Below are 27236 nucleotides of genomic sequence, written 5' to 3'. Positions count from 1 at the left end.
GCACAACGGTCCTACTATGACCTATCAGATGATCAAGCTAAAGACTACAAGGTGGTTAAGGCAGTGATTCTGGCCCGGTATGGCTACACGTTGATGACCCGGGCCTTGAAGTTCCATGAATGGACCTTTGTCCCCGCCCAGTCAGTTAGGGCCCAGATGCACTACCTTATCCGTCTGACGAAGGCCTGGTTGTAGAGTGACCCCTCAGGGTTCAGTGTGGTGGAGAAAGTGTAATGGACCACTTCCTACGGGCCATTCCCTATGTTGCCAAGATGGTGGCCAGCCAGGGCAATCCACAGTCTGTGAAGCCGCCCCGACGACGTAGGTTCGAGCTATGGGTGATCGGATGCAGAAGTTGTGGCCAATGGTAAGAGAGCATATGGCCCAAGCCCAAGAAGCACAGAGGAGGGTCTACAATCAGGGAGCTCAACCCAGAGAATTCCAGAATGGGGAGAGAGTTCTGGTACTGGTGCCCACAACAGATAATAAGTTCCTGGCCACCTGGAAGAGCCCATACGAGATCCTGGAGAAGGTGTCCAGTGAACTACAAAGTTCAGCAGCCAGGGCGCCAGTGCAAATGTGTCCCCTGTCCGCACAGAAGCGGCTTGAAAAGGAGGTTGCCATCAACACCCAGCTTACAAAACTACAGCGGCAAGAGATGGGGGAACTAGTGGACCAGAGCAGGGACATCTCTCCCCTCCCAGGGTGCACAACCTTGAAGCACCCCCACATCCACACAGAACCATGTTGGAAAATTAAACGCTTGAGAATTAATAACTCTTCAATATGTACTGATAACATTACAGTGAATGCAGCAGATATTCTGAAAACCAGATATATTTTTTAATTCATAATCGTCTCAAGACCAGTGGGGGGAAAAAAAAAACAGAACAGTTTGGTTCCTTTTCAAAATTCAGTTACGTTTTATGAACTAATGACACGACCCAGAAGAGATTTTAAATTCTACATTTAGTCAGCGTCCTTCAAGAACCCTTGGGGGAAATTGCACATCCATATGCATTTAAACATTTTCTTAGCCAGGCAACCTCTTCAAAGACCTTAAAATAAAAAAAACTGATAGCAGGGTGAGGGTTGTGGTCCCAGAGGTTGTTAATCTGGAACGGGTCCTGCTGAGTTAAGCAGCAGTCATTGCGTGGGTCATTACAGCTTCAGTGAATGATTGAGGAGAAAGTCGGGTGCATTCAATGACGTTCAGAACGTTGCAGATATAAATTTAACGAATCAACCTGACATTATGGACAATCCTATATGACAGAAAATCCTATCTGTTCTACAAAATGCATTTCTATCTGAATGTTTTGTAACATTGCACCCTTCTAAACAGACCCACAAATACAGCCAGGGTCATTTTCACTATGCATTAAACAGAAGTGAAAAAAAGGACTGAAAAAGGGAGCGACAACCTACACTTGTCCAATAAGAAACATCTATTTTTCATTGCAAAACATTTACAAAATGTTGCATGCCCTAGTGAACATGACCCAGGGGGATTCATTCCAACCACTGGATCATTGAGGCACTGACCAATCACTTTCCAGGAAGACCATGCAGGTCATTTCCCCTTCCCGGTAAAGACGTGACAGCTGCATTAATCTCATTCCAATTTCCTCTCCTGTTGGTTTGCTTCTCTTCAGAGAGAAGAGATTACATACAAAATCAGATAAATACGTTGTGTGTTCTATACATCATTATCATTGAAATAGAATGTTTTAATACCCTTAGGAATTGCATTATATTTTCTGATCTGACTACATTGTGAGCATTTTACCTTTCACGAGTTATTCTTTCAACACCAAAGCTAGCTAAAGAAAATTCAGAGCCCAAATCAATGAAGCGTAATGACCCATTATACCCTAAAGCATTGAGAACAATGATCAACAAATACTTTAAAGGATACTGTAGGATATCTGCAATCGAAGCACAAAATAATGCACTATGCAGTGCATGCTTGCTGAAATAAAATACCCAATCTTCATGAAGAATAGATTAATAAACAGATTTTTGGGATTAAAGAACAGAAATGCTAACACCATAACCTGTGTGTGTGGGTCTGAATACATGTGTATAAGTGCGTACGTGAATCCACACATTTCTTAGAAACTCACAGTGGGTGAGACGTCCTCGTCGTACTTCTTGAGCTGGTTCATGAACTCCAGGTGCTTCTTCTCCTCCTCCAGCTGGGCCACGCTCTGCTCGCTCTTCTGCAGCTTCTGCTGGGTGTTGGCCAGCTCGTCCCTCAGCCACTGGTTCTCCTGGCACAGCCGACGCACCTGGGCTCGCAGCTTCTGCTTCTCAGACTCCACCGCGTTCAGGTGGTTGGACAGGGCCATCATCACCTGAGGAGAAGATTTTATCAGACCACTGCACATCAGTAGCTGTCCATGGTTCTCTTCAGTACGCTTTCATCTTAGTTCTCCCTGGTTCCTCAGATGGAGAAACAGCATTAGAGTAAGAGAACAAGGAAATGGCAGACAGGTAGGTGGTGGAGAGAGAGCAAGAGCCTTGTGAAAGACAGAGAGACCCTAACAGACACAACTAGCTGTGGTTAGGGTGAATCATGATGATTGTTTTCCTAAGCTTGGTCTAAAATACTGTAGATTAAGTTGCTGTGAAATACAAATACCCTCAGAAGTTGAAGAAGCATATTAGCAACCAACTTGAGTCATTTGCAGAGAATCTGGTCCCAGATCTGTTATACCGTCTAGCCAATGGTCATTTTAACACCAAACAAATTTAGCAAGACAGCATTAAACAGATCTGGGACCAAACTACTCAGCTCCTCCCTCAGGCTTACATACCTGTGCTTCTCCCAGGCCCAGCTCGATCATCTCCACAGACTTGCGCAGAAGGCTGGACTTCTCGTGCACCAGGTTGGCTTCCTCATCTTTCTTCAGGCACTTGATGGTCTCCAGCAGGCTGTGCAGGATAGAGTTGTGCTCATTCTTCAGTGCCTCCAGGCCCTGGATCACCAGCTTGGTGTTGGAGATTATCTCCTCCTGGGACAGCTTCGACAGCTTCTCTTCCCTTGGGTACACCATCGTGGACATCGTCTAGTCTACCGTAGGGGGACCTGGGGGGAGAGGAAGGGGGGGAAACAGAGGAGGACAAGGGTGGGTTAATGTCTTGGAAGAGAGAGGTAATATATAGGGTTGCAAACTTCCCATAACTTTTCCCAAATTCCCAGGATGTAAAGAAAACCCGGTTGGAAGATTCCCTGGAATCTGAAGTTTATAACCCTAGGTAGAGGGGCCTACTCAATGTCACGTGAAAGGAAATGTCAATTAAATCAACTCTATGCATCCCAGTGGGGCAATTATTGCAGGGCTCAGTGCTTACTGTCTCAGCAGTCAGTGTCAGTCAGGGTGACAGGAATGGAGCTGGGTACTGTCAAATCTATACTGAACAAAAATATAAACGCAACATATTAAGTGTTGTTCCCATGTTTCATGAGCTGAAATAAAAGATCCCAGAAATGTTCCATACGCACAAAAGGCTTATTTCTCTCAACTTCTTTGCATCCCTGTTAGTGAGCATTTCTCCTTTGCCAAGAGAATCCATCTACCTGACAAGTGTGGCATATCAAGGATCAAACAGCATGATGATTACACAGGTGCACCTTGTACTGGGGACAATAAAAGGCCACTAAAATGTGCAGATGTCTCAAGTTGAGGGAGCATGTAATTGGCACGCTGACTGCAGGACTGTCCAGAGCTGTTGCCAGAAAATTGAATGTTCATTTCTCTACCATAAGTCGCGTCCAGCCACCCGGACAGCTGATGAAACTGTGGGTTTGCACAACCAAATAATTTCTGTACAAACTGTCAGAAACCATCTCAAAGAAGCTCATCTGCATGCTCGTCGTCCTCACCAGGGTCTTGACCTGACTGCAGTTCGGCATCGTAACCGTCTTCAATGGGCAAATGCTCACCTTTGATGGCAACTGGCATGCTGGAGAAGTGTGCTCTTCATGGATGAATCCCGGTTTCAACTGTACCGGGCAGATGGCGTGTGTGGCGTTGTGTGGGGGCAAGCAGTTTGCTGATGTCAACGTTGTGAACAGAGTGCCCCATGGTGGCGGTGGGGTTATGGTATGAGCACGCATAAGCTATGTACAATGAACAAAACTGCATTTTAAATCGATGGCAATTTGAATGCACTAGAGATACCGTGACAAGATCCTGATGCCCATTGTCGTGCCATTCATCTGCCGCCATCACCTCATGTTTCAGCATGATAATGCATGGCCCCATGTCGCATGGATCTGTACATAATTCCTGGAAGCTAAAAATGTCCCAGTTCTTCCATGGCCTGCATACTCACCAGACATGTCACCCATTGAGCATGTTTGGGATGCTCTGGATTGACGCGTACAACAGCATGTTCCAGTTCCCGCCAATGTCCAGCAACTTCACACAGCCATTGAAGAGTGGGAGAACATTACACAGGCCACAATCAACAGCCTGATCAACTCTATGCGAAGGAGATGTGCCGCGCTGCAAAGGGTGGTCACCAGATACTGACTGCTTTCTGATCCACACCCTACCTTTTTTTTAAGGTATCTGTGACCAATAGATGCATATCTGTATTCCCAGTCATGTGAAATCCATAGATTAAGGCCTAATTTATTTATTTCAATTGACTGATTTCCTTATATGAACTGTAACTCAGTAAAATCTTTGAAATTGTTGCATGTTGGGGTTTATATTTTTGTTCAAGATAAAAAAATATTAACACAAAAAAACTACATCCGTCCACATCTCAGTGGTTCAGTGAACCCGCCCTTGACAGTGACAGGCAATGACGATGTCATCTCTCTGGTCCAGTCATGATGACACAGTAAGCTTGAGACTGACAACCTTAAGTAGGACATATTAATAGAGATTTTCTGGACATGCAAGAAGAGACAAAAGGATTGAGACTTCATCAGTGAGATGGGTCATTACTTGCATGGGGCTGTCAGAATTATGCCATGACTAATAGTAGCCTAGCCTAATCCTAGTACATCAACTGCCCAAAGTGAGTCACCACTGCAGTTTTTAATGAGTAGCCTACGCTAGACATTACTCACTGTTCTGTGTGGCCTTGATAGAAGAATGTTAGTCCCAGCCTTATCATAGATAACTACACTGGCCTTGTTTAAACTATAGGCCTGTAGGCTGTAACACTGGCCTTGTTTAAACTATAGGCCTGTAGGCTGTAACACTGGCCTTGTTTAAACTATAGACCTGTAAGCTGTAACACGGGCCTTGTTTAAACTATAGGCCTGTAGGCTGTAACACTGGCCTTGTTTAAACTATAGACCTGTAAGCTGTAAAACTGGCCTTGTTTAAACTATAGGCCTGTAAGCTGTAACACTGGCCTTGTTTAAACTATAGGCCTGTAGGCTGTAACACTGGCCTTGTTTAAACTATAGGCCTGTAGGCTGTAACACTGGCCTTGTTTAAACTATAGACCTGTAAGCTGTAACACTGGCCTTGTTTAAACTATAGGCCTGTAGGCTGTAACACTGGCCTTGTTTAAACTATAGGCCTGTAGGCTGTAACACTGGCCTTGTTTAAACTATAGGCCTGTAAGCTGTAACACTGGCCTTGTTTAAAACTATAGGCCTGTAGGCTGTAACACTGGCCTTGTTTAAACTATAGGCCTGTAAGCTGTAACACTGGCCTTGTTTAAACTATAGGCCTGTAGGCTGTAACACTGGCCTTGTTTAAACTATAGGCCTGTAGGCTGTAACACTGGCCTTGTTTAAACTATAGGCCTGTAGGCTGTAACACTGGCCTTGTTTAAACTATAGGCCTGTAGGCTGTAACACTGGCCTTGTTTACTTCTCAGCTGCTCTTATTCCTATAATTTGTATAGACTTACACTACAGTATGTGTAAGGTGAATTTGTCCATAGACCTGCTTTGCATGATGAACAGCTGTAGGGGAGAATGGGATAGGAGAATTCTAGTGGACAGGCGGGAACGCTTTGGGCCAATCTCAATAACACCAGGTTCAGAGCAGGTCAGGGCTGCAGCTGTGGGACTGAGGGCACACAGATGCATCCTTATGGAGGGTGTCGGTCTAGTGCCTGGCTGTGGACTTCAGTGACAGGCGTTCTTGCGCCTGCTTGACTGAATGACTGGCTGACTGTGTCAGGCTCGGTCATGGACAGCGGACACAGGGTGGATGGCATAAATCATGAGCAGTTGGAAGAACGGCTGGTGAGGTCACTTCAAATGACAGTAATATACTGCTGTGTGGTGTGTGTCCTTGAGAAAAGCACTTCAGAGCTATTCTATGTAGAAAGTGCCTAGGAAATGTAGGTTTAAAAGCCATGTTTATTTCTTTAAATTAAAAACCCAATAAAGATAATAGGAATGGCCGCTCCCATTAGTGGATGCTCTGGTCAGTGGGTAAGCTCGCCCCACCCACACGCCGGCATGGCGAAGCCCCCGCCCCCAAGGGATTTCCCAAGAGTGTGAAGGACCAAGCCTGACGCCCAGGTGGGCATGGAAGCGAGCTCACCCATAAGCACCAGGACCTACATGTAATCTGATTAAATGTTTTTTTACTAAATCAGTTATGTTACCAGCAAAGATATTATAATCAGATTACAGATACTTTTGAAAAACTAGATGATTACTTATTGGATGACTTTTACCCCTTTGTTTTCTCAATGACATTCAATTCAGCATTGAAAAAAGGTGCAAGATACATTTGTTCCACCTGAGGAAGTCTGACCATAAGTCAGAGACCACTATGATGACACACCAAATGCGTTTGATGGATTCTTTTAGTCTTCTTGTAATGCCTCTTAGTCCAAAAGTAAAACTAATCAGATTACGCTAATGTGTTTGGGTAATCCTAAATTTACTTTACTGATTACAATTTGACAGGTGACTAGTAACTAATGATTACATTCAGAAAGTAACCTACCCAACCCTGTGTGTAGGCTGTCTGTTTAGAGTATGCAGTGCAGGATTTAATGTTTTCCTGGTATTTTACAAATGTTCCATCCTGAGAATAAATCACCTTTCTCCCGCCAAAACCAGAAGTGTCATTCAAAAGCATATAAATAGCCCTATGTCTGGATTTGATTAAAGCGTTGATCAAAAATGCATGCCTGATGCTACCTGAGCCTGATGAGCCATACATTAAATGAGCCCAAGACCAAAAAAGGCCAAATGATTGTGCCGTTATCCAATACATAAATATGATATAGGCTACTACACATTACGCACAACAGAAAAACAGAAAAGCCCATAGATGTAGCTAGCTATATGCTCCCTTGGGTAAATAAATGAAACAAGCTCCAGTAGGCTAATCTTTTTGAGTGTGAACTGTATTACTGTACTGTATTGTATTATATGGACTGGAATTACACACATCGTTCAAACCATGATAAAGCAGGGAGAGAACATACGATTCTGGTGCAGCACATGTGGCCTACAAAGTTACAAGTATAGGCTAGCGAATTTTATTTAAATACTTAAATATAATAGGGCCTATTTGACGCATATACCTTTCATAACATTTCCCCTAATGTTATTAGCCTACCTCCTCTTTCTCGATTGTTGCTTAATTCCTTCCTCGCTTTAAACAGTTAAATTAAATACACTTCGTTGTCCTTCTCTTCATCATTCTAATGACATCCTTGAATAATACAGGACTAGAATTAGATGCAGAAGGCTTTCACTTCCCTTTATGATGATTGAATGGTTAAGGGTCTGAATAAATAACTGCTATAGCCAACCACCATTGCGCGTTCGCTCTTCTTTCAAACTACCCGTGAGTTCTATTGGCTGCTGTATTTAACATTCAGCAAACAAGAGCTTGCGTCCCTTTTCGAATAGTCTATTAGTATAAGCGTCTGCTAAATGACTAAAATGTAAATGTAAATAAGAAATTTACAAATCTTAAAAAGAATATCCAGCCAGCTATTCTAGTCTAGCTTTTCCTGCACGGGACTCCAAGAGCTAAGGAGCGTTTTTTTAGGAGAGAGAGGCCAGCAGCACACAGTTGTGTGCATATTGCGCAAGAGACAGAGGCTATAAGTTAGAATCTTATTATGCATAACCCATCATTAATTAGCTAAATATAAGGCTAATACTGCATTGAATGTATTACCTGAAAGAGGTAGGCTAGGAGATATATATATATATATACACACACATACACACACACACACACACACCTATACATCCATCCATAGAGATATATCTATTTATATATACACACACACACATATAGACACTACCGTTCAAAAGTCTGGGGTCACTTAGAAATGTCCTTGTTTTCGAAAAGAAAAGCAATTTTCTTGTCCATTAAAATAACATCAAATTGATCAGAAATACAGTGTAGACATTGTTAATGTTGTAAATAGCTATTGTAGCTGGAAACGGCTGATTTTTTATGGAATATCTACATAGGCCCATTATCAGCAACCATCAGTCCTGTGTTCCAATGGCACGTTGTGTTTGCTAATCCAAGTTTATCATTTTAAAAAGGCTAATTGATCATTAGAAAACCCTTTTGCAATTATGTTAGCACAGCTGAAAACTGTTGTGCTGATTAAAGAAGCATCCCGGAGTCGCCTCTTCACTGTTGAGACTGGTGTTTTATGGGTACTATTTACTGAAGCTGCCAGTTGAGGGCCTGTGAGTAGACTCAAGAAAGCCAGTTTTATTGCTTCTTTAAATCAGCACAACAGTTTCCAGCTGTGCTAACATAATTGCAAAAGGGTTTTCTAATGATCAATTAGCCTTTTAAAATGATCAACTTGGATTAGCAAACAACATGCCATTGGAACACAGGACTGATGGTTGCTGATAATGGGCCTCCGTACGCCTATGTAGATATTCCATTAAAAGAAATCAGCCGTTTCCAGCTACAATAGCCATTTACAACATTAACAATGTCTCCACTGTATTTCTGATCAATTTGATGTTACTTTAATGGACCAAAAAATTGCTTTTCATTCGAAAACAAGGACATTTCTAAGTCGCTTAGAAATGTCCTTGTTTTCCATGAAAACATACATGAAATGAGTTTGAATAGGAAATATAGCAAAATAAATAGGAAATGTAGTCATTGACAAGGTTAGAAATAATGATTTTTGATAGTAATAATAATTGTGTCCTTCAAACTTTGCTTTCGTCAAGGAATCCTCCATTTGCAGCAATTACAGCCTTGCAGTCCTTTGGCATTTTAGTTGTCAATTTGTTAAGGTAATCTGAAGAGATTTCACCCCATGCTTCCTGAAGCACCTCCCACTAGTTGGATTGGCTTGATGGGCACTTCTTACGTACCATACGGTCAAGCTGCTCCCACAACAGCTCAATAGGGTTGAGATCCGGTGACTGTGCTGGCCACTCCATTATAGACAGAATACCAGCTGACTGCTTCTTCCCTAAATAGTTATTGCATAGTTTGGAGCTGTGCTTTGGGTCATTGTCCTGTTGTAGGAGGATATTGGCTCCAATCAACCACCGTCCACAGGGTATGGCATGGCAAAATGGAGTGATGGCATGGCAAAATGGAGTGATAGCCTTCCTTCTTCAAGATCCATTTTACCCTGTACAAATCTCCCATTTTACCACCACCAAAGCATTCCCAGACCATCACATTGCCTCCACCATGCTTGACAGATGGCATCAAGCACTCCTCCAGCATCTTTTAATTTGGTCTGCGTCTCACAAATGTTCTTCTTTGTGATCCGAACACCTCAAACTTCGATTAGTCTGTCCATAACACTTTTTTCCAATCTTCCTCTGTCCAGTGTCTGTGTTCTTTTGCCCATCTTAATTTTTAACTTTTATTGGCCAGTCCGAAATATGGCATTTTCTTTGCAACTCTGCCTAGAAGGTCAGCATTCCGGTGTCGCCTCTTCACTGTTGACGTTGAGACTGGTGTTTTGCGGGTACTATTTAATGAAGCTGCCAGTTGAGGACCTGTGAGGCGTCTGTTTCTCAAACTAGACACTAATATATTTGTCCTCTTGCTCAGTTGTGCACCGGGGCCTCCCACTCCTCTTTCTATTCTGGTTAGAGCCAGTGTGCGCTGTTCTGTGAAGGGAGTAGTACCCAGCATTGTACGAGATCTTCAGTTTCTTGGCAATTTCTCGCATGGAATAGCCTTCATTTCTCAGAACAAGAATAGACTGACGAGTTTCAGAAGAAAGTTCTTTGTTTCTGGCCATTTTGAGCCTGCTCGGGGCGGCAGGTAGCTTAGTGGTTAAGAGCGTTGTGCCAGTAACCGAAAGGTCACTGGTTCTAATCCCCGAGCCGACTAGGTGAAAAATCTGTCGATGTGCCCTTGAGCAAGGCACTTAACCCTAATTGCTCCTGTAAGTCGCTCTGGATAAGAGCGTCTGCTAAATGACTAAAAAAATTAAAAATTTAAATGTAATCGAACCCACAATTGCTGATGCTCCAGTTACTCAACTAGTCTCAAGTAAGCCAGTTTTATTGCTTCTTTAAAATGCTAACATAATTGCAAAGGGGTTTTCTAATTATCAATTAGCCTTTTAAAATGATAAACTTAGCAAACACAACATGCCATTGGAACACAGGACTGAGGGTTGCTGATTGTGGGCCGCCGTACGCCTATGTAGATATTCCATAAAAAAATCTGCCGTTTCCAGCTGCAATAGCCATTTACAACATTAACAATGTCTACACTGTATTTCTGATCAATTTGATGTTATTTTATTGGACCAAAAAAATTGCTTTTCTGTCGAAGACAAGGACATTTCTAAGTGACCCCAAACGTTTGAACGGTGGTGGCTCTCTCTCTCTCTACACACACCTATATATCGCTATAAATATATAGGGATATATATATCTATATCAATCTAGAACAGGATTTTCTATTTGATGGAATTTAAATTGAGTTGATGGAGATAGAGAAAGACTGCGAGTGTTCACCCGTGCACTGATTTAAAGCAACGATATTCGAGTGATAGGCTGTTTTAAAACTCTGCAACGGCAATTAAAAAAATAAATCTTTACAATTAAAAAATATGGTGACCCCGAAAACCAGACAGTATTTATATTACTGTAGCATAGACTATGCTGAAGCAAATGTAGGCCTACCTGTCACAAGAAAAAAAGTTACCATGATGAGATGATCGGTCTACATGCATTGTAGTCCCCTGTAGCTCAGTTGGTAGAGCATGGCGCTTGCAACGCCAGGGTTGTGGGTTCGTTTCCCACAGGGGGCCAGTATGAAAATGTATGCACTCACTAACTGTAAATCACTCTGGATAAGAGCGTCTGCTAAATGACTAAAATGTAAATGTAATTGTGAACTGCACTCCACACTGAGATGGGCTGTTTGTCCCCACCCTGAGCGTTGATGATTCATCATGCAGAGGCCGTAGAGAAGCCATATTTAAACATCGCATATAATTTAAAACAGTTCCATTTCACGCCATGCTGTTCATATGAATAATTTATTATAATTTACCAGTTTCTCAGTTATTTATCCAGGGAAAAGGGAGTGGCTTTGGGCGGTAAATCATGGTACCCGTCATTCAACCCTAACGCAGTGTCACGGTCTCCCATTGTGCAGTAGATACCATGTGATCACAGGCTCCAGGAGGCAAGAGAAGTGTGATTGATGATGACTGATTTAAGGACGGCTCTGGGCAGGCGCATGGAGAGAGCTACAGCAGTCAAACTAATGAAAACATAAGGTATGTAAATGGGCTGAATCTAAATCAGGATTCAGGAGGACATATGTCGTATAGCCTAGGCTAGCCTATACTTTCTGTAAATTACGGAGCGCTGGAATAGGCAATGGGAGTAAAATTGATCCATAGGAGTGTCAGGTAACATATGGAGCAGAGGACGATAAGTTGTTTGTTGAGTGGAGATGGAGAAAGCCTGAGGGGAAAGAAAGGAATGAGAACACGGGCTATTTCTATCAAGCATCTCAAACTACGAGTGCTGATTTAGGATCAGTTCTGCTTTTTTACTTATCAATGTTTTACTAAACACTTATTTTTCATAAAACTGCATTGTTGGTTAAGGGTTTGTAAGTAAGCATTTCACTGTAAGGTCTACACCTGTTGTATTCGGCGCATGTGACATATAACATAGGCCTATTATGATATTATACAAATTAGGGGATTCGTAATAGGCCAATATTATACAGAACAGGGGATTTGCTCCCACAGGCTACATGAAAAACCTCAAGAGTCTAATGCACTTTACCCTTCAAAGGAGAACTGTCATAATCTAATATGAGAAAATAGGCTACTAACAGCAAAGCCATTGTTTTGTGACAGCTGTTGCCTGATTTCTGCCATCTACACTACTGGTCAAAAGTTTTAGAACACCTACTCATTCAAGGGTTTTTCTTTATTTTTACTATTTTCTACATTATAGAATAATAGTGAAGACATCAAAACTATGAAATAACACATATGGAATCATATAGTAACCAAAAACAGTGTTAAACAAATCAAAATATATTTTGTATTTGAGATTCTTCAAATAGCCACCCTTTGCCATGATGACAGCTTTGCACACTCTTGGCATTCTCTCAACCAGCTTCACCTGGAATGCTTTTCCAACAGTCTTGAAGGAGTTCACACATATGCTGAGCACTTGTTGAATGAATGAACAGGAAACATTAAAAAGTCTCACAATGAAGCCAGTCAACAGACAAGAAGAAACATGTTTTTAGGAGTGCTGGAATTGCCCACAAAATGTACAGAAAAAGCATGGTGGCTTACATCAAGGTGTGTTTACTTTTCAAATTAAGACGACAAACCTGCAAAACCTGCTTCTGTGCAACTACAGGGTAATCTTGTAGCTATTCAAATACCAGGTGACTCCAGCAGTAGCGTAGCCAGAACTGCTGACTTCCTGCTATTCTACACATTTTGCCATGAAACAGAGAAAATGTTGCCGTTTTAAAGCGAATTAAAGATCAAATATAGGTATGTTGACTGTGATAAAGGCACTGGGTTAGTAGCTGTCTTGTGTGCTAAATGAACAAATGAAGTAGGCAGTGGCATGGTGCAAATAGCCATAGAAGCACAGTAACATATGCCTCAAAGCAGTCATATTCGTGACTTATTGGGGGGGGTGTGGCTTTCAGTTAGTTATTTCTGGCCACCCATCCCATGAGTGAATGTCATTCAAGTTCATCCTGAATGTAATTTCAGTGCGCTGCTTGCTATGAATTCTATCCGATGGTGTTTGCATGTTTAGGTAAAAATAAATAATGTCCCGTTTGGAACACTGACAAGTAGAGCATAAAATATTTTTTAAAAATTTGCACAATGTGATTGGGTGGGCCTGACTCCCCAGTGGGTGGGCTGGACTCCAGTAGTTTAATTTCTTATGCAAGGTTAAAGAGTCAGTGGCAGAGAAGGATTTGCATAGGCTAGTAGTCTATAGGCCTTATCTTGCTTTACAAACACAATGACTGTATAATTCCCCTTGCTTAGGCCTAGGCTATATGACCATTTCTAACTAAGCCAGGAGGAGCCAAACGAATAAGGTGGATTTTGAAATCAACTGGTAACACACACACACACGCGCAAACACACACTTTAATCCAGTGAACGGAGAAGAAAGGGGATTTAGAGAAACCCTGGATGAAGTGGGAGAATATTACAAGCCTCTCACCAAGGTTGCACTGAAATCACACACAAACACGAAACAGCAGTGCCACAGAAGCTTAGGCTATGTTTCTGGTTGATGTGGTGCACAAAGCTTCTACTTGCCCAAGCTAATATTTCTATGCTATTTGAGCTCGTTGAACGATGAAACACATTCACAAATCAGACAGTTTATTAGGCCTAACTGTCTCACTGTGAGACTCAGTGGAGTGCCACTGCTATGGATGAAAGGATACAAGTCTCAGAGGCTCACAGCAGTGACAGGCTAACCAGGGTCTCAGACAACAACAAAAAGGTGTGAGCTATTGTTTCAAGCTCCTCAAGCGGTAAGGTATCACTGTGCAACAGTGCAGGAGCAAAACCCCTTGAGGTATGATTGCTGTATCAAGGACTTCTAGCTAATCCAGTAAATGGGTATCATATCATCAAGAGTAGTGAATGTTCAAACAGAATTCTTACTGGTGTTTTAGGACTCCTCTAGAATCCAACCATTTAAAATACCAAATAACCCAAAATAAAAAAATTGGAAAATGTAGAGCGACCTGAGATTACGAGGCAAGTGAAGTTTGTCATGAGTATTTCCCTGGAGGCAAAACTGAGCCGTTTCTGTTAGATGGGCCAGCTGCAAAGTCAAAATTGGCTATACTATAAAATTCATGAAAACAAAAATGAGCTTTTTGGTCTTAATTTAAGGTTAGGCATTCGTGTTAGCACTGTGGTTAAGGTTAGGTTTAAAATCAGATGTTATGACTTTGTGGCTGTACCAACTATTGACCACTCTGCAGTGCTGCCCCCAGTACAGTAAATGCCAACCTGTGTTTGGGAGGGGGGTAAGTGGATGGTGTAGTAGGAAGTACCAGAATCAATTTCTAGGGGTTTACAAAGTGACCTAGCCATTACCATTGATTACCAGGTACTATATGTACTAGGTGGTGTAATGGATGCAAGCAAGTAGTGTTCATGGCCTTTTTCCATACCAGCACCAGAGGGTCTCCAGTGATTATGGTAAAGTAGGCTCTAGTGCAGGGCTCTCCAACCCTGTTCCTGGATAGCTACCCTCCTGTAGGTTTTTGTTTCAACCCCAATTGTAATTAACCTAATTCAGCCTATCAACCAGCTAATTATTAGAATCGGGTGCGCTAGATTAGGGTTGGATCGAACACCTACAGGAGGATAGCGCTCCAGGAACAGGGTTGGAGAGCCCTGTTCTAGTGTCTCCATCACCCAGGGTGACACTAAATACTTCTGAAGAGCAGAATCAACAACCTCTGCATAATCAAAACAGTTGCTTTGTAAGGTGTTAACTGTGAAAGATGTCAGTCCATGTGCACAGTTAGCCATCGTTATGTAAAATGACAGCAGCCTCAAAAAGTCCCAGCAGCCTCAAGTCAGAGCAGGTCTGCTGAGGCCATCAGTAATTCCCTATCAGTGTGCCAAGGATTTCCATTGTAGGTTTATCTGAGGCAATGAGGTTTGCACAGTACAGTAGCTACTACAATAGTCTGAGGATATGCTTAGACATGCTAACACCTATAAGCAAAAACAGGCTATCACGCTCCATTCCTAATGCGAAAGCAATGCCCGTTAGTTACATCACATTGTGTGCAGGACACTGCATGATAGCCTACTCCTGCCCATATGTAGGCTAAAGATTTCCTAGTTCTGTTCATAAGCAGAGGTGGTTATAAGAAAAGTGGGAGATGAGGTGGCCCATGTGCTAATGATGATAATATCCAAGCAGTTCAAGCAAAGTAGCGACATTTTAGAGGAAGGGTTAGATTAATCAAGTCCTATGTAATTATCCTGATGCTTACCGCTAACCTAGGAACAAACCTTACCGATATATAACCTAGGTCTAATCTAACCACACAGAGAAGAAAATCATTTTGAATCTAATTTCCATCAAAACATTCTTCAGGCAAAATACTAGGCTAAATGACAGTATTTTGCTAGACATATGACACTAACCAGACATACAGGTATCAAAACATCAACAAAAAAATGCAAATAGCCTATCTCCCCAGTGTTTTAAGTCAACTTGACATGGACTATGTAGAAAGACCCACATCTATACAAACCAACATTCCAGCAGAAAAATAACCACACGCACAAAAATCATTTAATAATAATATAATAATAATAATATGCCATTTAGCAGACGCTTTTATCCAAAGCGACTTACAGTCATGCGTGCATACATTTAAAAAGCGGAGAACATTTGTTGAATAAGAAACCTCATACCAAAACGTCCTGGTCTGAGAGTGATTCCTAAACACTGCCACTAAACACAATCTATTAAGTCCCTGCACCGTTAACCTGTACCGATGTTGAAATAAAGCCATCTCAGTGGACCAGAAAACCAACCTCAGTTTTGGCAACAGCTGATCAGATCAGATCCTCATCGCTTGGCACAGGGAGAGGCTGATGAAATAATAACTCCGTCACCAGCAATACACCCCGAGCACAGTCACCGTAGCAACAGCATCACAGAAAGACGAAGGCTAATCCAAACAGAAAGAGAGTGAGGCTCCTTGGGATGAGGGAAGGGAATCTCTGAATGGATGGAAACAGCTAGGCAGGGCAGTGTTGGGATAGAAAGGACGGAGTGTGTGTCTGTGGTGGAGAGGATGGGAGAGCTCTGTGCCTGCAGGACTGTGACCTTCCCACTGCTCTGAGAACAGCCAGCCTCAGCACGGTGGTGACGGAGCAGGCATCAGGGTGTGGAGCCCCACCCTCACAGAGGAGCAGGTTGGGTAGGGGGAGGGGAGAGGGAGCTGTCCTGATCAAGAGAGCAGACACTGCCTCTGCTCTGCAGCCACCCCCATGCACAAAACACTAGCAATATTGGGACTCCGCACGCACACAGGTTTGGGCACGTTTGCCAGTTCACATACCATTATCCAGGTGGAGTAAGGTCATGCAGACATAACACAGGCTATTTCCCAAAAACAGACATTTAGGCCACAAAGAATACACAAACACATATCCTAGGCTACAGTTGCTAACTACTTAGTGACTATAGCCTCTAAAACACTGTTTTAATCTAACTAACAGGTCAACATGCTGTGAGAATTCCAGGTTAGCATTCATGAGCCTAAGCTCAATGATAAGACAGGAAGGATGGATCATCACTGACACCCTTCTAAATAATACAGAGCACATGTGAAGATCTCATCCACACAAAATGTACTAAGCTATGCTCTGTTGTTCATACAAAGCCCTAGGGCAGGGATGGGCACCAAAACCAAATCTATTTTTTGAATGGTTTATACTATTTTTTTAAAATGAGATATATATATATATATACACACCCGTTCAAAAGTTTGGGGTCACTTAGAAATGTCCTTGTTTTCGAAAGAAAAACACAAAAAAAGTCCATTAAAATAACATCAAATTGATCAGAAATACAGTGTAGACGTTGTAAATGGCTATTGCAGCTGGAAACGGCAGATTTTTAATGGAATATCTACATAGGCGTACGGAGGCCCATTATCAGCAACCATCAGTTCTGTGTTCCAATGGCACGTTGTGTTTGCTAATCCAAGTTGATCATTTTAAAGGGCTAATTGATCATCAGAAAACCCTTTTGCAATTATGTTAGCACAGCTGAAAACTGTTGTGCTGATTAAAGCAGCATACTTTCGCACTATATATATATATATATATATATATATATATATATAGTGCCTTGCAAAAGTAGTCATCCCCCTTGGCGTTTTTCCTATTTTGTTGCATTACAACCTGTAATTTAAATGGATAATTATTTTGGATTTCATGTAAATGGACATACACAAAATAGCCCAAATTGGTGAAGTGAAAAAAATTACTTGTTTAAAAAAAAAAAAAAAAAAAAAAACAACGGAAAAGTGGTGCGTGCATATGTATTCACCCCCTTCGCTATGAAGCCCCTAAATAAGATCTGGTGCAACCAAATACCTTCAGAAGTCACATAATTTGTTAAATAAAGTCCACCTGTGTGCAATCTAAGTGTCACATGATCTGTCACACCTGTTCTGAAAGGCCCCAGAGTCTGCAACACCACTAAGTAAGCGGCACCATGAAGACCAAGGAGGTCAGGGACAAAGTTGTGGATAAGGACAGATCAGGGTTGGGTTATAACAAAATATCAGAAACTTTGAACATCCCACGGAGCACCATTTAATCCATTATTTTAAAAAATGGAAAGAATATGGCACCACAACAAACCTGCCAAGAGAGGGCCACCCACCAAAACTCACGGACCAAGCAAGGAGGGCATTAATCAGAGGCAACAATGAGACCAAAGATAACCCTGAAGGAGCTGCAAAGCTCCACTGCGGAGATTGCAAGGTATATACAGCTGTGGAAAAAATTAAGAGACCACTGCAAATTTCTTAAATCAGCATCTCTACATGTATGACAGCCATTCCATTCCAGTGTCTGTGGAATTCCAACACAGGCACACCTCATTCTACTGAATTAGGTACTGATTAGGTGATCACCTGATCCAAATCTTATTTAACGAGGAAAAGTATTTAAAAAACACTGCTGTGGAGCAAAGTGCCTTTGTGTGAAGTGATATATAAAAGCTGTATATGTTTTGGTGGCAGAGCTCTCCATGATTAAATAATACAGATCATTCTTGCTGGTTGTGAACCTTTGTTTAATTCATGATTAAAACCAGAGCCTTACACCCTCTGGGAATTATTCAAAGCATTAAGTTTAATTAAAGATAGAAATTCTCGTGACAATGAGAAACATATTCCATTTTATTTGGAACGGCAAACCAGACAACATTTAACGGGCCTATTTATATACTGAATATTAATTCGGAGGTCAGAAATGAAATATTAAAGCATTAAACCGATCATTAAAAGCTTCAGTCATACAAAAGTTATACTTAAATCCAAACAGGTTCTCTAGCAAATTAGTAAAATTGTCTCACCCCATGTTCAAGAATGGCCTTTTCCCCTATATTCAGATTACAACCTCTCACTTTCAGTTATTTGAAAAGGAAATCTCCCAAATATCATTATTTCTAAAACAAGCCATAGAAAGTTGGTTGTAATTTCAATTTAATCCTCCAGAAACGACAGAACAAATAATGCAACAAATATTGTGGTTAAACTCAAATATACTAATTGATTTTAAAATGTTTTTTGAAAAAATGTTTTTTAAAAGGTATAATCTTCGTAAATTATACCATAGGTAGGACTGGTGGAGTTGTCGCACATGCAGTTAACAAAAACATATGGAAATGGCTGCTCTACCCAAAATTAAAACCAAATAATTGCAGCATTACCGCAAAAACGGAAGAGGAAATTGGTAGGGGGAAAAGTAAGGAACTTGTCTGTCGGCCCTGCATTAAAGACCATAATTGGTTAAAGAAAATTGTGATAAATAAAAAAGTATACGAGTTTTATTTAAGGACCAAATGATTGACCGCCGTCCCATATATATTGCAAAATAGTTGGGAAGAGATTAACTTACTGATTCCATGGCAAATGGTTTATGAACGGATACGCAAAACGACGCCGGATTCAAAACTTATAATTTTTCTATGTAAATTATTTTAAAAAATTCTTGCTACCAATAGAATGTTATTTATATGGGGGACTGGAAGTGATGCAGACAATTACATTGATGGAAGTTACAATATTTCTGCAATATTAAAGCTAATCTACCCCCTAAAAAAACTATTTAAAACATTTAAATAGGGAGGACAGGAAAAAATAAAACAGATCACTAGCACTGCAAATACAAGCCAGTTTGACTGAAACCAAGACCTCTGTGCCATCTCCCCGGAGATGCATTTCCCCTTGCTCTGGCTGCTGAACACCACTAGATAATTTAATCATCCTGTTTACCGCACATACGCACATCCCCTCCTCCCCAGCGGTACCAGACACAAAGAACCGTCAGCCAACTGGGAGGGTGTGGCAGGACATGGGACAGCTGAGAGGGAAGTGCCCATGACACAGTTCCAATTCATCAAATCATGAGCCCCTGCCAGCCCGCTTTAGGGAGGCTTTTTCCACATATGGCAGGTTTGAATGGGTCTGTTTGGTGAGGTAGGCTGGTAGAGGTTAGAGACAAGAGGACTATCATTATAGCCTAGGCTGCCGTTGTCATTGCGCTCTCACTGTAGTCTGTAGTACACAGTGGCCTCGCAGATAAAATATCAAAAGAGGTTAGTGTATCGCTAAAGCGAGCCAGAGGTGCAGCAAATCTGATAGCCAACAAATATGCTGTGGCTCTCTGTACACGTGTACATCTATCTGATGCTGGCTTCCCTTGCCTTCAATGCTAAGGGAAGCAACAACGTCATACTCGTTTGGACCAGACAGCATCAGATAGATGGCCTATAAGTAGAGAGACAGAGGCACTGTTTCGCTCACATGCTTTCTCCTGTGAGATACATTCAGCCTCTTGTGAATTGAAGGACAATTATGAAACACAGAGACAAAATAAATTATTACATCTTTTTTTTTGGTCCATTTTTTGGGGAAGCCTGGCTTCACTTGGCATCCATGAACACACGCCACTGGTAATGGGTAAATCCAGTTGAATTAAATTACTTTTTGACAGCACCCCTTTTGATTTGAGTGAAACCTTCCATAAATATTTGCCCATTGTAGAAGGGCTCAGAAAGGGAATTTTGGACCTGAATGCCGAAACATTCAAAATATAAAAGGTGCTCAAAGTTGACCCATTTTGCATACCCCACCATACCATGAGACATCCATGTCTTCCTCAATGGAAAATATAAAATGGTTGAGATCGATATCATTAAAAAAAAAACTTAAACAGGGTTTTCAAACTAGTTCATACAAAGTCATTTTTTAACGTCAATTATTTAAAAATGCGTATACTTTTTTCATATTCACATATGTTGTAGATCCACAGATGATGCAATCTCAATCGCACTCCACACTGCCCCTTTCCCACCTTGACAAAAGGAACACCTATGTGAGAATGCTGTTCATTGACTACAGCTCAGCGTTCAACACCATAGTGCCCACAAAGCTCATCACTAAGCTAAGGACCCTGGGACTAAACACCTCCCTCTGCAACTGGATCCTGGAATTCCTGATGGGCCACCCCCAGGTGGTAAGGGTAGGCAACAACACATCTGCCACGCTGATCCTCAACACGGTCCCCTCAGGGGTGCGTACATTGTCCCCTCCGTACTCCTACAAACTATAATGGTCCAAACACACCAAGAAAGTCGTGAAGAGGGCACGACAACACCTTTTCCCCCTCAGGAGACTGAAAAGATTTGGCATGGGTCCCCAGTTCCTCAAAAAGTTATACAGCTGCACAATCGAGAGCATCCTGACCAGTTGCATCACCGCCTGGTATGGCAACTGCTCGGCATCCGACCGTAAGGGGCTACAGAGGGTAGTGCGTACGGCCCAGTACATCACTGGGGCCAAGCTTCCTGCCATCCAGGACCTATATACTAGGCGGTGTCAGAGGAAGGCCCAAAAAATGTGTCACCGACTCCAGTCACCCAAGTCATAGACTTCTCTCTGCTACCGGAGCGCAAAGTCTAGATCCAAAAGGCTCCTTAACAGCTTCTACCCCCAAGCCATAAGACTGCTGAACCATTAATCAAATGGCAACCCGGACATTTTTTTTTTTTACACTGCTGCTACTCACTGTTTATTATCTATGCATAGTCACTTTACCCCTACCTACATGTACAAATTACCACGACTAAACTGTACCCCCGCACATTGACTCAGTACCGGTACCCCCTGTATATAGCCTCATTATTGTTATTGTGTTACCTTTTTTATTTTTTAACTTTAGGTTATTTAGTAAATATTTTCTTAACTATTTTCTTAAAAATGCATTGTTGGTTAAGGGCTTGTAAGTAAGCATTTCATGGTAAGGTCTAACTACACCTGTTGTAATCGGCGCATGTGACACATACAATTTAATTTAAGTAGCTAGCAAGCAACAAAATATGCCAAATAACAGTCTAAAAAACACTTGAGGGCAAATAAATCAGATTTGACCGTCCAGACAAGTCACACGGCCAGGAATCAGATTTGTATCTGAGGCTAGATTTCTTATGAAGGTAGTTTGAAATGTGGCTTGAAATATACGATTCCATGTTCTTTTTGGATGTTCAGACTGCATGAAAATGAAGAGATTCGAATCGGATATGCAAATACATAGGATTTGGGTCACTTCAAACTGCCAAAGTTAACATGGCTTTAGTCTGAATCACAAGCACTCCTGGAAGTAGTGTGATGTTGCGTCTCTGGGTGTTTAGAAACTCTGATGACATAACGAGGAAAAATATTTATAGATAGCTATTTAGTGGTTGACTAGTGCCGCGTTCAAAACAACTGTGAACTCGGAAAAATACAAGGTCAAATCATGACGTCAGTTATCTAGCTGTCGAGCTCTAGAAAGAGGTCCGAGTTCGATAACCGTTCAAATCGATTTTTCCCAGAAGGAGCTCGTTCCCCCGCGGCATTGATGGAGTACAGCTACGGCTGGGAGTTACTTTTCGTAGCAGGTTAGGAGAGAATTTTCGCTAACCTTAACCTAATTCACCTAGTTAGCTACGTTAATTATCTTAACCTGCTGCGTAAATTCTCCTTACCTGCTCCGAAAAAGTCACTTCCAATCGTAGCTGTAGTAGTTATACCCCTTAGCAGCCTACTTTCTTCCATGAAGATAACTATCTACATACCTAAGAATGAGTGAAAATTGGTTGCTACAAAAACACTGCGAACTGCTTCACTAGCATTGTTATCTAGCTAGCCAATGGTTTCTCCCCCACATCTATTTATTGAGAATAAACTGTAAATCAGCAAAACACAATAATAGTTACATGACATCTTCTAGTAATATACGTTTATGGCAGTCACACGTTGACTTGAGGTAAAATAAAATAAATATCGAACTTGGACTCACCGAGAGCTGAGACTAACAGCTGGACCCTTTAAATTCAAAATGTCCTCTGGAAAGCCTATGCTCCCAGAAGGCTTTGCGTGGAGTTAAAATGACGTCATATTTTGTATTCACCAGTTTGCTGGGCGGGGCATGGATTCTTCTTCTTCTTTTACATTTACATTTTAGTCATTTAGCAGACGCTCTTATCCAGAGCGACTTACAATTTTTTGTGAGTGCATACATTTTTCATACTGGCTCCCCGTGGGAATCGAACCCACAACCCTGGCGTTGCAAGCGCCATGCTCTACCAACTGAGCTACAGGAGGCTTCTTCTTCTTCGGTATATTGGCGTTTGCACGCTTTAGCCGCAGATAGTTCTTCTTCTTCGATGAGGTTTAACGGCGGTTGGCTTCCAATTTGTTGCATTACCGCCACCCACTAATAATAATAATAATATGCTATTTAGCAGACGCTTTGACTTACAGTCATGTGTGCATACATTTTTACGTATGGGTGGTCCCGGGGATCGAACCCACTACCCTGGCGTTACAAGCGCCATGCTCTACCAGTTGAGCTACAGAGGACTGGAGTACAACTCCCTTATATTTTGCTTGAAAAATAAAATAAAGAAATACCCTACCATTTAACACTACACTCACAAATTCAAAAATATTATTCATAATTAACACCACCCTACTCCACTATTTAAATATATTCATTCCTACCTCATGCCCTCAACCTGAAATGATGGGACATCACCACTTAACACTCCCTGTAACTCTTCTGATGTCAAGTCTCGAACACCCAAATACCTCTCTGCAGCCACCACCACCACCTCAATTTTCTTCGACTTACGTTCCATCCCTGCACTACAATTAATAACCATTGCTATAAATGCTAAAAATCCAATCTTACTGAAACATCACTTGTTGGCCTATCCCTCTGTACTGGTACATATCTACTACTCTCACCACTCCTCCCCCTTGATCCATCTTCCTCTACTTTCTTCACTACCTCAGCATATGACAACTTCTTCACTACTCTTACCCTGGAAACCTCAACCTGTCTCTCTCGCATGGGACATTTCTGATCCCCAGCCCCATGGGCACCCCTACAATTAGCACATACCCCTACTTTCCCCAATACTACACATTAATTTGTCTCATGCCCTTCTGCACACTTCTCACACCTTGGAACCTCCCTCCTACACACTGCTGCCACGTGCCCATAAGTTTGACACCTGTAACATCGAAATGTATTCGGCACATAAGCTCGTACAGGATAACTTGTATATCCTAACTTCACTTTGTCAGGCAAAGACTCAACTTCAAAACTCAAAAGGACAGACAATGACTCTTCTGTTTCCCCACTCTTGCCACCCTGTTTGCGTCGCGCTAAACGACAAGCATCACAAACACCGGGAATCTTCCCCTTCAGTTGGTCAACTTTTACATTTACTGCTACCCCAGTAATCACTCCTTTCAATGGCGCCCTTTTCTTGAGAGCGAAACCATTTGTTTTAACTCTGAGCGCCTTCTCCCTCTGACCAACAGAAACACAAACAATTATCACTAGACCACTTCTGGTTACCCTCACCGATTCCACTATACCCAATGCTTTTTTCACCCATCCTGAAACCACAAATGGATTAACCAAAAGGCAAGGGTCCACTTTTTACAAAAACTTCACTCCTACTGTGACAGACTCATCTTTATCCTGACCCTCTGTGCAAGCCTCTGGCTCCGAGTACCTCACCACACCTACCACCTCCGATACTTCACCCTCATTCACTTCCATTTCTCCTCCTGTCTTCAGCTTACTTGCTTACATTGTCTACCATTCTTCTTTAACAAACCTTCTCCCTTTTTCCCACCATTATTTACTGACTCAAGCTCCCAGTCTTCCTCCCTCTCTCTCTTAGACCTCCTCTGCCTCTCTTTTTCCCTCCATTCCTCCTCCGTCATCCAAGTATACGTCTCCTTATGATAATACTGCACTTCTCCTGACATACATCTGTTTCTTGCTTTCTCAAGGGATGCCATTTACGAGGCTCTCACATGCTCACACCGCACATATAGTTATAAAGATCTTTGATTTTAGTGTGCATCCCGCTACCTACTGTGCGGGATGGAAACAGGATTCCCCCCAAAACTGAACAAACTACCAAAAACTGCTAAACTACTAAAAATCAAATAAACTAAATCAAACAACTTTTCTGTTAAAAATAAAACAGATCTGATCCCTACACAGGCTCAATGGGAGCCTGGGAGGGCAGGCCGTCTTCCGGCACCAGTCCCCCTTGCAAGTCTTCAGATGTAAAATCCTTAAGTCCCCAAAACTTGTCTGCCACAGTCTCAATAATGTCCAGTTTATTTGACTTCTTTGAGACTTGAGTCGTACAGTTTTTAACTGTGGAAATGAACGCCGCAAAATCCACCTTTTAAACACACAGTATCTTTTGACTGGCAGCAAATGTTTACTATAGGCTGTGGTGCGTCCACTACCATATCTTCACTAGCGTCACTTGTTTTCTCAACTCTTTTAATAGCCTCCGCATAGGAGGTTCGATTGACCGCTCTAACTTTTGCCACCTCAATATCCTTCACCCTTACAGGGCACTCCAGGAACTCGGGATCATGATCCCTACCACAATTGCAACACTGTCGACCTTCTATACCTCATTCTTCAGTATACTCTGTCCGTCTGCAAACACTTGAAACATGGCCAAATCCTTTAAAATGTTTACACTGCAGTGGTTTGGGGACAAAACTCTTACGGCGTATCTTACATAACCAAGCTTCACATGCGTAGGTAGATGCTATTAATCAAAAAACAACAGGACCAACAGACTTTCTTATTTTTCTCCATTCACCCAGCGGGTCAGATGCCGGGCACCAACCACACCAGGAATTCTCTTCAGGTATTCAACCTGAACATCCATCGTCACCCCTGAAATAACTCCTTTCATGGGTGCTCTGCACCGAAGTTCAAAGCACGATACTTCTGTTGTCCGGATTCTTTTGAGGCCCATTGCAATCTTCCTCTGTTCTTCAGCAATACAATTAATCAAAAATAAGACCACTCTGATAGACTCCACTTTTCCCAGCGCACACTTCACCATTTTCAACATCTCAAACGGGTCTCCCACATATGCATCCTTACTCAACAAACGCATCCCAACAAGAAGCGATTCATTATCATTCATACACGTATCCTCCAATCCAATTTTAGACAATTTCATTTTTGTTCCAGTTTTTGACACTACTGTTGTCCATTCAGGACATTCATCTTCGCCAACTTTGCTCAATGCGCTGCTTGATTCGAACTCAGCATCCTCTTGCGCCATCTCTCCGGGGGAATGGGTTTGGCTTTACAGTACATTAAGTAATGTCAAGTATATATTTTTTTCCAGGTCCCATTTGTCTTCAATACACTGAAGTCGCAAGTCTGAGATTTCCAAGTTCTCAGTTGTTTTGAGCACAGCATCTGCTCAAGCCATGTGGTCGTTATCAATAAAATGTCACAATATGATGCAGAGCATTTGATTTGGCTGCGGGGGGGGGGGGCAAGGAGAGTAACTGCATGCTTTTCGTGATCAGTAAATATAATAATAATAATTTATTACATTTCTATTGCGCTTTTCATAGTATCTGAAAGCGCTTCAAGAGCAAAAAACAAACAAGCAATATATCATGACAGGTGAAAGGTCAACCAATAAAGGCCAAATCTTTGAAAGCTGCATCCTCCAAAGATGGAGAGGTCGAGGAGGGGGAGAACTCCTCCCGTGAAAATGGCAGAAGTGGATGTTATGTTTGAATCAGATGGCGTGTCGAGTTGAGAAGAATTGGCAAATGCAAAAGTTAATAAGAGAAGTAAAGTGGTAGTGGAATCTAGTAAATCCAAGCCTAGTTCTGAAAATGTTTTGGTCGGAGTAAAGCACCACCCATACACTGGAGAGAAACCGCCACCTGACTCCTCAGGAGAAGAAATGGAGGAATCTGGACATTCGGTTGATTCAGAAACTCCAGCCAATAGTCCTGCACCCAAAAAGACACAGAAAGAATTGTCTTTGCGCGAACTCCAGGTCAACATAATCGATGCTGTCACTGCAAAGATAAACGGAAGAGCCGATAGTCTGGAGCAAATGATACGCGAAAACACATAAAAAATCGTTGACCTCGAGACCTCTCTGAATCATGGATAGGAGAGTATAGAAGAGCTTAAACGTGCAAACACTGCAACCTCTGATAAATGCACTGCACAGGAGAAGACCATCGCTGACATGCAAGAGCGCTTGTCGGAAGCGATACCGGAGAAGGTGGGGGCTACGGCTTTACGGTGTCCCGGAGGACCAGGGTGAGAATGGGAAGGGCATAGTAAGTGACATCTGTAACCGTGTGGCTCTGGACTTCCCCGAAGGATATATGGACATGGCTGTGGATGTCGCTCATCGTATTGGGAAGAAGCAAGATGCCATTGGCAGCCGTTCGATCATCATCCAGTTCGCTTTCCGCACAGCGAGAGATGCAGTTTGGAAGAAAGCAAAGGAAAGCGCCTTTCTGAAAGAGAGAAAATGTAGATTCGGTGAGGACCTGACTGCAGCAGACAAGGCAGCAAAGGCAAAGTTGTGGCCTCTCGTCCAACAGGCCCGAAATCAAGGAAGGGGTGCATACTACAGGGAAATCAGAGCCTTTTTCGCCGACAGA

The 27236-nt window shown here is 42.1% G+C and overlaps 1 protein-coding gene across 4 annotated transcripts in view; it reads right to left on the bottom strand.

The window, feature by feature from the left end:
• Positions 1 to 22599, bottom strand: part of LOC311111055 (kinesin light chain 1-like) — a 56699-nt gene extending 34100 nt beyond the window's left edge. For all 4 annotated transcript variants that reach the window (XM_084153754.1, XM_084153755.1, XM_084153756.1 and 1 more), the window contains exons 1-3: positions 22552 to 22599; positions 2820 to 3091; positions 2127 to 2357 (exon numbers count right to left, since the gene is read on the bottom strand). In XM_084153754.1, the coding sequence (XP_084009880.1) occupies positions 2127 to 2357; positions 2820 to 3068 (480 nt within the window). In that variant the 5' untranslated portion in view covers positions 3069 to 3091; positions 22552 to 22599. The remainder of the gene's footprint in view (positions 1 to 2126; positions 2358 to 2819; positions 3092 to 22551) is intronic.
• Between the last annotated feature and the right edge of the window lie 4637 nt (positions 22600 to 27236).

Source organism: Coregonus lavaretus (genome assembly GCF_964263955.1).
Source record: "Coregonus lavaretus genome assembly, chromosome: 36".
NCBI lineage: Eukaryota > Metazoa > Chordata > Actinopteri > Salmoniformes > Salmonidae > Coregonus > Coregonus lavaretus.
Note: the sequence above shows the minus strand (reverse complement) of the source record. Positions and strands in the feature narration are given on the sequence as shown.